Source organism: Sprattus sprattus, assembly GCF_963457725.1.
Source record: "Sprattus sprattus genome assembly, chromosome: 18".
In the NCBI taxonomy this organism is placed as follows: Eukaryota; Metazoa; Chordata; class Actinopteri; order Clupeiformes; family Clupeidae; genus Sprattus; species Sprattus sprattus.
Genome location: NC_137916.1, coordinates 19,871,237 through 19,885,485, shown reverse-complemented (window position 1 = coordinate 19,885,485; position 14,249 = coordinate 19,871,237). Strand labels below are relative to the sequence as shown.

Below are 14,249 nucleotides of genomic sequence, written 5' to 3'. Positions count from 1 at the left end.
ATATTTAAGGTGAGTAATCAATCACTTATTTGGATTTCATACATTTACTACAGCATAACTGTTAACAATAATAATACTAATTGGGAAATTATGTGTAACTATCTTTTGTAATTTATGAAAATAGTAATGATTTTCAGGAGGTTTAAATACTTTTGCAAGCCACTGTATCTAGTATAGTGTGTGTGTGTGTGTGTGTGTGTGTGTGTGTGTGTGTGTGCTGCAACACAAATTTCCCTCTCTTTCACCATCTGTCTCACTATCAAGAACAGAAAGTCACTTATTACACTATTACTATGTAGGTTCTATTTAGTTTTATTTGAGAAGAAAAAGCTCCATCTACAATGATGAAGACTGTGCAGTTTTAGGTTGAAAAAAGTCCAATCACTAACACACAAGATAAAAAGAATTCTAAATCAACATTTAATATTTTAATGGCTGATTATAAAATAGAAGCAGTTAAAATTGTAGAAAAAGCTTAAATATCTCATAGATGAATGTTCTTATGTCTAAGGTGAAAATTCATTTGGCGCGATTAATTTTTTGCCCCAGTAACATTTTAGCAGGATGCTGTTCAAAGAATGTCTCAATGAATATGTCTTTTTAAACTTGAACCACTCAAACAAACCTGGACACAAAAGGAAATCAAACTGAACTGTAAAAAAGAGGAAAAGGAAAGTAGGTTGAAAAACATGAGCAGGTGTTGGGCATTGTTTGCGTTGCTGTTTGTTTACTTAAAAAAAAAAAATACTGAGCAATAAAAAAGTAGGTCCATTTTTCTTCAGTGTCACTACACAACAGCTGCTGGGCAGCCTGCAAAGGCTAGTCCAGGGTGATGTTTACTGAAGCAAGCGCCTCCACAGCCCACCTGGGGTACTGGTCTGATGTAGGAAACATTCTCTTCATGAAAGACTTCACAAACTCCGGGAACTTTTTCTCAATAATACTTTCACGCACTGAGCGCATCAGGGTAAGCTGGAGAAAAACATAAAGATTAGATTGCATCACGCTTTGTATAATATAGCAACATACATAATTAGGAACTTAGGAAAAAAAACATACCTGGTAAGAAATGTTGTGGACAGTTATATGGTGCATTCCAGCTGTATCGCATTTTAGCAGTGCATGAAGGTAGGCCCGTGTGTGTCTGGTTTAAACACAAAGTGTTTAGAAGAGTTAGAAAAAGCAGTTTTCTAGTTTTCTGTCATGTCCAAGACATGCTGTTCTTACTGACTCCATGATGAAGCTATTTGTGGCTAAATTGACCAATTCAAATTCCTCTGTGCCGAGATATGAGGTATGAGAGTTACTACAGGACATCACAAATGCAGACAAATCACTTTACCTTCTACAGGTGGGACACTTGCAGTCTGGATCTATGGGCTTGAAGTCTTTGGCAAACTGCTTAGTTTTGAGCGCCAGAGATCCCCAGGGAACCAGCGCTGAGCCGAACCTCTACATGCGAGAAAATACAAAATGCATGAAAATGGACACCCTCCATATTCATCAGAGGAACTACAAATACCCCTGCGATGAAATCTGTGATCAGCTGGTGATGCTTACCGCTGTGCGAGTGGGAAAGACACAGTCAAACATGTCACAGCCAAGAGCCACACACACCACCAGGTCCACTGCATAGCTGTAAAACACACCAAGCATTCATGAATCAACAATGGCGGGACAGGGCAGTTAAGTAAGAAATCAGAAGAAAAGGACATCAACGACACTTTAAATAACTTTTTAATACTTAAAAAAGCCAGAAGGCAGAAGAGTGTCGTACCCAACACCCATCAGGTAACGGGGTTTACAGCGGGGCAAGTGGTCTGTGCTGAGGGTCACCATTTTCCAGAAATCATCCTTTTCCTCGCCACCACTCAAGCCCCCGATGGCAAAACCAGGGACATCACGTTTTGTCATCTCTATATTAAAAAACACATCAGTGTTAAGATTCATTCTTTTAGTAGACACTTTTATCCAAAAAGTTCAGTGTAGCACAGATATGCATTTTGGTCAGAATGTATGCTTCCTGGACACTGAACCCATGTTAACACCCTGCTCTACTAGTAGAGCCACAAGAACACATTGAGGACTGTTTTGGAAATGGAGCAGGTCAATCTAATTTAATCTATCATTACAATAATAAGTGACTTGAGTCTAATTCACGTGCATGAATAGCACATAGTACTGCCGAATGAATAAAGGAAGGATGTCTTACCATCTAAGCATGCTTTGCGCAACTGGGAGTTAAGCCCTCCCTGTATGATGGCAAACAAGTTCTGCCGGTCAGGGTTCTTGTTGGCTGCTATAGAGCGGTCTAGCCAGCGGATTGACCGGTGCATTGCCTCTTCCACTCGAGGCCCTGTTACAGTGCTGCTGACCACGTCATCCAGCTGCATCATTATGTCGGACCCTGGTTAAACATATTGGCATGACTACCCATTCACACACAGATCAAGATAAGAGCGAGGGAAATCATGATTTCATCAAATCCTGAGACAGTGGAACCACATATTTGAGAAGATAGAGCAGCACATACCAAGACTGTTTTGTATAGCGATTGACTGTTCAGGTGTGAGGAGGATTTCCTTGCCATCATATGGGGAACGAAACTTCACCCCCTCTTCTGTGACTTCTGACAGCTCAACCAGAGACACCATTTGAAACCCTCCGCTGTCCTACTTCCAAATAAAGGTGAAGAGAAATGAAGAAGTGAAGGAAATATACCAACAGATAAAGTCACCACAATGGAAACTAGGGGTTGCTGCATACCTTTTGTTATAAATATTCTTTTCTGCCAGAAGAGTGCAACTATAGGTAAACAAATAACTTAACTCACCGTTAAAAGATTTCTTTTCCAGTTCATGAAACCATGAAGGCCATTTGCTTTATCAATTAATTCAGGACCCTGTCAAGCCAGACGTTAAACAAAGACACGATAAGAGTCAATGCATCAATCATAGTGAAAGAGTTTACAATGCGCAAATTCTCCTATGGCTGTGCCTGTGATGCTACTGTAATTTCCCTTGTGCATGACAACGTGGCCTACTTTAAACTGAACAAAGGACTTACAAAAACATTAAAATGTATGTTTCAACTATATATATACATACCGGTCTCATACCCAAATGATAAGTATTGCCAAGGCATATTTGACAGTTGAGCTCCTCTAGTTGGTCGACAGTTATTCCCTTGAGTGTGCCTTGAGTGCCAACGGGCATGAACACCGGTGTATTCACGGTACAGTGTGGCAACGTGAGATCGCAGACTCTGGCTTTGGTCACTGGACATTCAGCCACCATATGCAAAACAAGAGGTGCCAAAGACGCAGCCTTTTTCGAACACATTTCATTTGTCTCAATCTCTTCAACTACAGTTTCAAATATTTCATCGGTTCTGCAGGGCGCCGCCATTTTGGGTGGTGACAGATGATGACCACGTGACCACCCAGAAAAAAAAGGTGTGTGGGGGGGCGGTCTTGAACATGAAAAACACCTCCAAGGGCCGTTAAGTTCAACTATTTTCGTTTGTGAAGTTACAACAACAAAACATACAAGTCATGTATGCCATTCATGTGTATGAATTGGTTAAATAATTAGCTATACACACGTAGGCTATTAGTCTTTTAACCAGTTTAATGTCGTATTTTAATTCTTTGTAACAGTTTTATCAAAACCAAGTTCCTTCTTTTACAATCGCTGAGATTGCCTGTGAAAAGCTTTGATGGGAGGTAGTAAGCAATATTTGACTCTGTTTGAAATTATTAATGACTGGGATCTGAGTTTGGTCTGTGTGTCACTAAAGCTACTTCTAATGATAAGATATCATGTTTATTTTAGGGTTAGATTTTTCTCTCCTACGTCCCTCACACTCCAGGCCAATCAGTGGCGGTAACGCTGTCACATTCCGCTGTCGAAGCAGCTTGATATCGGAAGTTGAATGACAGCTCGCTATTGTAACCCCTCGTAGTTCCTAAATAGTTTTATATGATTGTATATGATATTCACCCATGGGCGTCGCGACAATGTAATTGGGGGGGGGACCCCTCACTTTTCAAAACAAGTCGTTTCGACCCCCCCACTTTTGCAGTCAAAATATCAGTGCGTGCGTGACTGCTGGTAACAAGTAACCGGGGGATGGAGGAATTGAGCAATCAACTAAAGGATGCTTACAGCTAAATCGGACAGAGTTGTAACTTGGATCTGCCAAAGATAGCCGTGGTCGGTGGACAGAACGCTGGGAAAAGCTCTGTTTAGGAAAACTTCGTTGGCATCTGACACTGCTAGCTAGTAAGCTAACATCAGCGCTTCAGACGTGATGGCTGGAGAATGACAACGGAGACGGATACTAGCGTGACTTCTGGCACTTCCAAGCATAGACATGTATAGATGTCTATGCTTCCAAGCACTAGTGTATTGAGCTCCTAATGTAGTTACCCTTTTGTGATCAAATGCTCTTTCTGTACGTGCCACAACAAGTTGTATTTATCAGGATTGTCGTCAACTACCGTTCACGGCGTTGTTGCAGTGGTAGTCGATCGGAAACTTTTTATGTTCAGTATATTGACTTGTTGTCATTGTGAAATAAGTGGAAGCCTTTCGTGAACACTACACAATTCACAACGTTAAACTTAAATGAAGTAGTAGTAGGCTATATATCTATCTATATACTGATATTTACATGACCCCTCTTAAGTTAAGTCAGGATCATTTAACTGAAAGGGGTTTTTTATCCTTGAGGTATTGTTTGTGTTTCTGCACAGACATTTCGACCGTGAATTCTACTGATCAGTAGGGATGGGTATCGTTTGGGTTTTTTCCGATACCGGTACATAACCGATACTTTCAAAACGATACCGGTGCCTAAACGGTGCCAGAACCGATACTTTTTTTTTTTTTTTTTTAAATTAAAGACATTAGGCTTATTTATTGCCAAGGCAAATAGTTTTCTTCAAATTTAACAATATATTAACTGTTTAAGGTATACTATAAATAAAAATAAATACAAAACACTTGGCTTCAAACCTTTTAACTTCAACTATGAACAATATATTAACTTATAACAACTGTTTACAGTATACTTAAATAAATATAAATAAATACATAACACACTCTGTACACACACTTCACACTTCAGTAATACTTTTGCAGAAATATGAGCATGTTTGCCTTCAGAGTAAAAAAAATATTAATTAGTTTGCATTTATTTAAACCCACTGGTTTCGTGAATGTGTACTGCCCCTTTAAGAGTTTAGCTTCAGAGCCTCTTGAGTTCTCTCCCCCATTTACACGCAATTTTGTTGTTGCATATGCTGCACGTCGCGTTGTTTGAATCTTTTTGTGCGAAATACAGCCACACTTTTGATCGTTTACCTTTCGACATTTTCTCCGTTATATTGATGGCTAGCTCTGTTTGTGCTTGCTCTGTGCAAGGCTGCCTGCTCTTCGCTGTCAGACTGTTGCAATGTTATTGTAGCGTCCGAGAGCTCTCTTAAGAACTCACATTGAGAAGGAATATCTTTGGATGAGACGGTAGCTCTCCGTTTAATAAAGCGTATCCAACTTCTGCTTAGAACAACCACACTTATCTTGAAACCGAAACCACACGCAAGTCAACCCATTACCATGGCAACTACTCAACACAAATCTCGTTTCCACTAGTCCCATACGGAATGCAGCGTGAGCGACACAGGCGAGAGTCTACATTGGGAGATGGAGCAGTTTTATATTAGCCTGGTGACACCAGCCTACGTATTTCCGCCTGAATTGATTTCAAGCTCATACTCAGTCTGGCCCAACCCCATTGACAATCGTCTCCAGAACTCAAAATTTTGCAGGACCAATCAGCGAACAGTTCAGAGCTGTGACGCAAAACTCGCCTTGGAGGAAAAGACACGAAAAGCTATCGGAAAAGTTGTCTCAACTCTCGAGAACATCAGAAAATTAAAAGGAGAACAAGAGTATTTTCTTGTAAGTTTTATGATTGGAAAGGACGTCGTAGCTCTTCTCCCAACTGGCTTTGGGAAGAGTTTAATCTACCGAATGCTTACTAAACGTTGCTGATTGGTTAAGGGAACTCCCATGATTTTAAACCTCAAGATAAGCACCCGCCCATCTCGGAAACCAAAATGCATTGGGTTGGCCCAGACTGAAAGACGGAATGAAATGGAGTCACAGGCTGGTAATGGCCAGGCTAGTTTTATATGTGCCCCACGAAATCTGTTAGCAACACAACAAGTATACAGGTCGTACTCAGAAAGCTCTACGCCACTAACGTTACATCTCGTTAGCTATCGCTAGTTTTGTTAAATTATAAAAATTTAAATTAAAAAAAAAAAAAAAAATCTGCTCAGGCACCGAAAGGAAGCACCGAAATCTGCGTTGCATTTCGGTCCGGGTAGGTATCGGTTGTATGGAACCGGTGCCGTATTGGTACCGGTTCTCGGTACCCAACCCTACTGATAAGTACTCGTTGGTCAGCTGGTACTCAGGTGTGGACCGCTTTGGACTATGTACAGCAGGTAAAATAAGTATTGAACACGTCACCACTTTTCTCAGTAAATATTTTTCCAGAGGTGCTATGGACATAACATTTTCACCAGATGTTGGTAACAACCCAGGTAATCCAAACATACAAAGAAACCAAAACAAATTAGTTCAGAAATGAAGTTATGTCTAATAATGTGAAATGACACAGCAACTATGGAGAAACTAGTCGTATGCATTGCTCAGGTGTGAGTTTGGACCATTCTTCCACACAAACAGTCTTCAAATCTTGAAAGTTCCCTGAGCCTCTTCTATGAACTCTGATCTTCAGTTCTTTCCAAAGAAGTCAGGTGATTGGCTGGGCCATTCTAGCAGCGTTATTTCCTTTCTCTGAAACCAATTGAGAGTTTCCTTGGCTGTTCATTGTCTTGCTGAAATGTCCACCCTTGTTTCATCTTCATCATCCTGGTAGATGGCAGCAGATTTTATTAAGAATGTCTCTGTACATTTTTCCATTCATCCTTACTTCAATTGTATGACGTTTGCCAGTACCTTATGCTGAAAAACAGCCCCACACCATGATGTTCCCACCTCCAAACTTCACTGTTGGGATGATGTGCAATGCCATTTCTCCTCCAAACATGGTGTGCAAAATGGCATCCAAAGAGTTTAATTTTGCTCTCATCTGACCAGACTATATTCTCCTAGCATTTCACAGGCTTGTCCAAATCTTGTGCAGCAAACTTTGAATGAGCTTCAACATGCTTTCTCTTGAGCAATGGAGTCTTGCGTGGTGAGCGTGCATACAGGCTATGGTGGTTGACCACATTACTTATTGTTTTCTTTGAAATAATTGTACCTGCTAATTCCAGGTCTTTCTAAAGCTTTACACAAGTGGTCCTTGGACAACTCTGATAATTCTTTTTACTCCTCTGCAAAAGTGAGATCTTGAAATCCTGCGAGGAGCACCTGGGTCATGGCCAGTTTATTGTGAAATTATGTTCTTTCCACTTCCGGATTATGGCCCCAACAGTGCTTACTGTAACAATAGGAAGTTTAGAAATGTGTCCGTAAACAATTGCACCAGTATGTTTTGCAACAATAAGGTTGCGAAGGTGTTGAAAGAGCTCTTTACTTTTACCCATCATGAGATGTTTCTTGTGTGACACCTTGGTAATGATACACCTTTTTAAAGGCCATCGATTGGGACTAAAACAGCTGATATTAATTTGCACTGACAGGTGATAGCATTTTTTTGTGTGCTAAAAGATTGGAGTGTAGACGCAGTCTGAGTATGATCAGTCAAGAATCAAGCTTTAATCTTGTACAGTGATGCGCATCAAGGGAGATAAACAGAGGTACACTTGTAGACGGGACACTCCACAACATTTGTCCATAGGGGAAATTGATTAAGCTCCAGCTGTGAGCAAATGTCTCAGAGGCCTGTATTCATGGGGGAAGGAATATCAAAAACACTTTGAGATGACCAAGAGAAGAGGGGTGGTGAGAACACATGCATGATGAGACACATTTTGTACAACACTCACATCCCTAACATTCACATTAGATCCATCTGATACATTTTCCATCTCAATCTCAGTAGTGATCATTTGATTGACATGTCTCTTGTACACTTTTCCATAAACTTTCACCAGGTAAGTGACAGGACCGAACATCATCACAATAGTACCAGGTAGTCATTTTACACCTTCCCCTCCCCTGTGGTTACGAACCAACATCTTCTGTTTTGGCAGGAAGCGTCTAACCTGAGCCATTTTCTCTACTTGTTTTGATTGTTGTGTGTCCTGCCTTTGTTGCATTGAATCAGTAAAACTAGGTTTGGTGAGCGACAACCTTGTTTTGAATTGACGTCTGAGAAACAATTCTGCAGGAGTTTTCCCTGTCGTAGACTGTGGTGTGCTCCTGTAACAGAACAGAAAATTGTGGAAACAATGCTGTAATGTCATGTTGCTATTCTTTCCTTTTTCCACAGCTGATTTCAGATTCTGTACCAAACGCTCTGCAGCCCCATTAGAAGCTGGGTGATAAGGAGAACTCTTAATGTGCTTAATACCATTATTTGTCAGAAATGTCTGCGATTCAGCAGATACAAATTGTGGTCTGTTACCTGACACAAGTTCATCTGGGGACTCCAAGTGGAGAAGTATCCCCTCAAGACCTCTATAGTCTTCTCAGCTGTTGTGCTACTCATTACAGCTACTTCAGGCCAACGTGAATAGCTATCAGTCACAACAAGAAAGTTGTGCTTCCCTTTTTGTGCAAAATCAGTGTGTATCCTCTGCCAAGGTCGGTTAGGCCAACTCCAGTTGTGTACAGGAGCTGTGGCAGGTTTGTGTCTGTTCAACTGACATATCTGACAATAACTAACTAGAGATTCTATGTCGGCATCAAGGTTTGGCCACCAATTTTTTTTTTTTTTTTTTTTTTTTGGGGAAGTAAGAGGGCGCTCCAAGATCACGCGCAAGCATTAATGCACACAGGTCAGAGGTCATAGTAAACACATTAATACCAAATAAAACAATAATGAATTCTTATCTGTATCTCCATACACTACAATACTCATCTTGGCCAATGTCTTTGAGACGTTGTCTTGACATCGTAGTGGAAACAGACAGACACCATGTGTTTTTGTCTGCACAGCAGCAGAGGTCATAGTCAGGGATATTACCATGAGCTACTGTGCTATATTAAAGTTAAAGTATATTAAAAACACCTGCAGGCTAAATCAATGTTAAATGGATTTATTGATAGCTCTACTTGTGGCTGTAATGTGTCCTCAGCTCTCAGTACATAATTTCAATGTCGGGGAGTTATGTGGCACTGTCAAGACTATTCCACAATGTAAATAGATTTGTCTCGAAGACATTCATTTGAAACATTTTGGTTATAATTTCTATCACCAAGGTTTTCTGTTTTTCTTAAAACATTTCTTAAATAAAGAAATTTGAACATGAGATTCAGTTCTCTGTTAACATTTTCGGGAAATCATTTCCATAACAGGTGCATGATAATCAGCATGATACGAGAAAGTGTGTTGGGGCCTAGCATTTCTAGGCTACTGCATCAATGTGCTATATTGATTTGTTTATTTTGCATTGCGAATCATGTAACGGCCAGTCGGTGCAGCCACTTCTTGACATCAGCCGCAGACGTTCCAGGTAAGGGACGTGTTGTCAGAATGAAACCCCATGAGAAATAAACAACCAAGCCAAGATGTCAAAAGTTTGACAACCAAGCCACCCTAATGCTTATTTAGCTAACCTAACGATTATTTACGCTAGATTGCAACCTTTAACAGCGTATTTGACACGGTGTTAAAGTTGGGTTAACAAGTAGGTTGAGTATTTAGCCTTATAACTTCACAAAATGAAAAAATGTCAGGCAATTTACACCGTTACTTAACGAAAAAGTAAAGGTCCCTGGTATTATCCAATCAAACGTATTGTGTTTTCCGTTCCGGTCAGGTGACTGGTCTTAACCAATCATTACTTAGAATTTGATCCTGGAAGTGGATCGTCTGGCCTTCCACCCATCGTCTCCCGACCGCTTGCTAGCTTTGCGGAGAACTAACGAATCTAGTGAAACCATGGGGAATCGGGGGATGGAGGAATTGATCCCCCTGATCAATCAACTTCAGGATGCTTTCAGCTCAATCGGACAGAGTTGTAACTTGGACCTTCCCCAGATAGCGGTGGTCGGTGGACAGAGCGCTGGGAAAAGCTCTGTTTTGGAAAACTTCGTTGGCAGGTCAGTAGATCATACCACTGCCGGGAAGCTAGCAGCTAACTAACGTTAGCCAGCTAGGTAGCTAGTTATAAACACTTTTATACTTACAAAGTTGTGTTTTCAATTGCGTTTCATCGGAATATCTATTTTGTTTTCGTGGGTTTTCATAATTGTAACAAGGAAGGAGTAAGGTTTTGCCTCATATCGAATCTGCTACTGTTCGCCCAGACTCATTGAAATGGAAGCCCTGTCAGACACAACCTAGATGTAGCGAGAATGAGACATTTGCATGGCAGGCGACTGCTATTCTGAACAATGTTTTTTTTGTAAAACAATCAATTGAGTACATGACGACATGGTATGCTACGTTAACGTTACATCTTACGGCATGCGAAACGTTTGGGGGGATAGACGAAAATAGAAACGAAGCGGTTCAGACCTTATGTGATGGTTGGAGAATGACAACGGAGACGGAAACTAGCGTGACTTCTGGTTCTTCCTAGCAATATGAGTATGTAGTGTGCTCCCAATGTAGTTACCGTTTGTGATCAAATGCTCATTCTGTACGTGCCACAAAAAGTTGTGTGTATCAGTATTGTGGTCTACTACCGTTCACGGCGTTGTTGCAGTGGTAGTCGTTCGGAAACTTTTTATGTTCAGTATGACTTTTGAGTGACTTGTTGTCATTGTGTAACAAGTGGAAGCCTGTCGTCAACACTACACAATTCACAACGTTGAACTTAAATTAGGTAGTACATATCTTAACTGCTATTTACATGACACCTGTTAAGTTAAGTCCGGAAGTGGGTTTGGATTTTTATCCTTGAAGTATTGTTTGTGTTTCTGCACAGACATGTCGACTGTGAATTCTATTGATAAGTTAGCCACTCGTTGGTCAGCTGGTGATTTCATTGTGCTGCACTCAGCGCGCAGGTAAACTCAGGTGTGTGCCGCTTTGGACTATTTATAACCTGCAGCCACGCCTAGACGAGCCAGCAGGTCTTGCATCTTCCCTGTGTCCTGCTTTAGAGATGGAGTGGAAAGCATGGCTAATAGGAGATTGAAGACAACATATTGTTGCCTCAGGCACTTCTGTAGATTAGACTTCCTGCAACCATTCTGTTAGGTTTTCATGTTTTTTTTTTTTTAAATATATATATTGACAATGCAAATTAAGCTATGTTTCAAGTCCAACTCTTCTTTAAGATTTTGATACCAATTGGCAGTAATTGACAGTTTTTTAGTTTCAACTTGTAGTTTGAGTATGCGTACAATGCATTTTGAGCATTTGTCTGGAGTAATTTTAATGCATTTGCTTGCTTTCAGTTTTGAAAATGTATACAATGTATTAAAACACATGGAAAAATAGACAATCAAGTTTTAGTAACTGCACAAGGATATTTGTAAACTTTTTCATGTTTCCATAAAACACAAACATGTCCTCAAAATTACAGCGTCAGACATATTTCAATAGATTTAATGTTTGGACTCAAACCTGACAACTGTGTAATAAGTCAAATGGCATGTAGTGTTTCATATGGGGTTGACCCTCTATCAGTCAGATAAAGTCTATTTGGTTTCAACACTAGCTTGTCAAGCAGGTTTACCCATTCAGAACAACAACAAATCTCCTGAGTGTAGCATTTCCGACCTCTCTCTCTCTCTCTCTCTCTCCCCCTCTCTCCCCTTCTCCCCGTCTCATCTTCCCTTCCTCCTACTCTCTATGTCTCTTCTTTCTCTTTCTTGCTGTGTTTCTCTCTCTATCTCTCTCGATTCCTCCCTCTCACCTCCCTGCCCCTTACTCTTTATGTTCCCATACAGTTATAGGAACACAGAAATCCTTTGTTAACCCACTCACATATAAGCCAACATGTTAAGTGCAAAGTCCTCTCTCATAGCAGTCAAGCACATAGCCAACTTGTATGGCCAACATTAAGGATCTGCTGAAGGGTGCAGCAGGACAGAGGTCACTTTCAACAGACTGTCTGCATTGCATGATGTTGGCCTCAGCAGCTCGACGTTGCGGAAGCACAAAAGGAAAGTGCTAGAGGTCAGGCACGGGCATTCACACTATCTTGAGGTAGTTGCGGATTGCTGTGATTTTCTTTTTTTTTTGGAGTTTGTCAATGCCAGTTTTGCAGCTTTTGTCACCTTTAATCTTTGTATATGGGAAGACCTTGACACCCAAGCTGCTATTTTCATTATGGAATGAAATGAAACAGAATGCCTGGAATGGTTTTCCATCAATGTTTTATTTTTATTTTTGCTGTATTTATTTATTTAACCGGGACATTAGTATACATGAATGAACATAATTATAAATATGTATTTATTAAACAGGGACAGTATACATTAATTAACATAATTATAAATATTGTGTTTAAATTGTAAATATTACATTTAACCAAAAAGGTTAATTTTCCATTGTAGTACCTGGCCAGATTTTACAGTAGACTCCCTAAGAATAAAAACAAACAAAGAGACAAAATTCACAGACAGACATTAACAATGTGGCGGTAGGAAAAAGGAAGTGTGCTGACAGATTTGACTATTGATGCCCAATTTTTGAGAACTAAATCACTTGTATGTGCTGAGGTTTCTGATATGTGTTAGAGTAGAGTAGAGTAGAGTTCTGTTCTTGTGAAGACAGACAATGGAATGCTAGATGGAATAATGCAGTCCCCACTTGTAACTCCTCTCGTGATCCAATCTGAGTTTTTTCTTGTGCTGTCAAAATCTCTGAGTGGTGATGGGTTGATTTTGTAGTTAATGACATTTACATGCTTAATTAGGTTTTAGGAGGTTACAAAGTGGCTTGGCAGTGGACATGTAATTTCTTATCAATCTAAACTAGACTAGATTTATTTTGATTTTAACTTTGATTTTTACTTGAGCCCTGAAGTTGAGGTTGGAGTCTATCAAGATTCCAAGGTATTTACATTGTTTTACAACCTGTAGCTTTTCTCAGTAGATTCAGTTTTATTGGTAAAGAACATGGCGACAGTTTTTAGACACATTTGCAGACAACACTAATTGAGCCATGCTGTAACATTGACCATGAAGTTTGTAAGTTTGGCAGCGAGTTCTGTTTTCATGTGTGGACATACAATACAGTGTCATCAGCATACATATGGATATTAACCTCAGGACAAGAGGAAAGCAGGTCACCAATATACACTAAATAGGATTGGCCCAGTATAGATCCCTGTGGGACACCAATGAACTAGCCTCTGAGTGGTGGTTACTTACAAAGAGTAATTGAGATCTGTTGGAGAGGTAGGACTCTACCCATTTAAGGGCATCGACAGAAAGGTTAAAGTTAGATAGAAGAACTATCAGATTCACAGTATCAAATGCTTTCCTGAGATCAAGAAACACCGCACCGACAACGCCACACCTATCCATGATTTGACTTTTTCTATTAAGAAACAGTTGGCCTTTTCAGTTGAGTAATTGGTAGGGGCTTTTATTCAGGTGGTGGATATTTTGCTCAGCTACCCATTATAGGTAGGATACTGATGGGGCTGTAATTACAGGTAGATTGGGGATCCCCAGGTTAAGGAATTGAAGTGACAAGAGCAGACCAGGGCACCTGGTAACTTTCTCTGAGTTATCAAAGGGGGTTAATGATTCTGTTCTCAGGTTCATAACCTACCATCAGTCCAGATGTGTATGACAGCCCTGTGGATTCATGGTTATTGGTGGGATAGTGGGGATGGGTGGGCCTTGTGCAATGGTTCTCTGTGTTAGACTCACAAAGCTCCTTCCCTGCTGTTTGGTTGTGTGGCATTTGATCGGAGCCCTTACAAAAAACTAAGAAAACGTGGCTATATCTGTCTGCCCCAACTCTTTCTCCTTCTTGGAGTCTTACATGACCCAATGTAATGTTACCTCACAATGGCAGCTACGGATTTCATGTTTAATATTTAAACAACCAAGTGAAAGCAAACGGTTCTTTTTGTAAGGAGAGGGTTTCCTTGGCGGCTGTCTTTTGTCAAAGTAAGTAGGTTTGTTGTAAGCGAG

The 14,249-nt window shown here is 40.3% G+C and overlaps 2 protein-coding genes across 4 annotated transcripts in view; one reads left to right on the top strand and one right to left on the bottom strand.

Annotated features, from left to right (window-relative positions):
- Positions 1–360: 360 nt before the first annotated feature.
- Positions 361–3,407, bottom strand: qtrt1 (queuine tRNA-ribosyltransferase 1; the record flags this gene model as incomplete). The annotated part of the gene is made up of 9 exons (XM_080856694.1): positions 361–972; positions 1,060–1,144; positions 1,343–1,452; positions 1,561–1,636; positions 1,778–1,916; positions 2,213–2,407; positions 2,534–2,672; positions 2,834–2,902; positions 3,108–3,407. 9 exons carry the CDS (start codon positions 3,405–3,407, stop codon positions 820–822), a joined length of 1,266 nt encoding a protein of 421 aa, XP_080712820.1. The 3' UTR covers positions 361–819.
- Positions 3,408–10,046: 6,639 nt separating this feature from the next.
- dnm2a (dynamin 2a) overlaps positions 10,047–14,249 on the top strand; it is a 36,244-nt gene continuing 32,041 nt past the window's right edge. For all 3 annotated transcript variants that reach the window (XM_080856691.1, XM_080856692.1, XM_080856690.1), the window contains exon 1: positions 10,047–10,247. In XM_080856691.1, coding sequence (XP_080712817.1) covers positions 10,087–10,247 — 161 coding nt within the window. In that variant the 5' untranslated portion in view covers positions 10,047–10,086. The remainder of the gene's footprint in view (positions 10,248–14,249) is intronic.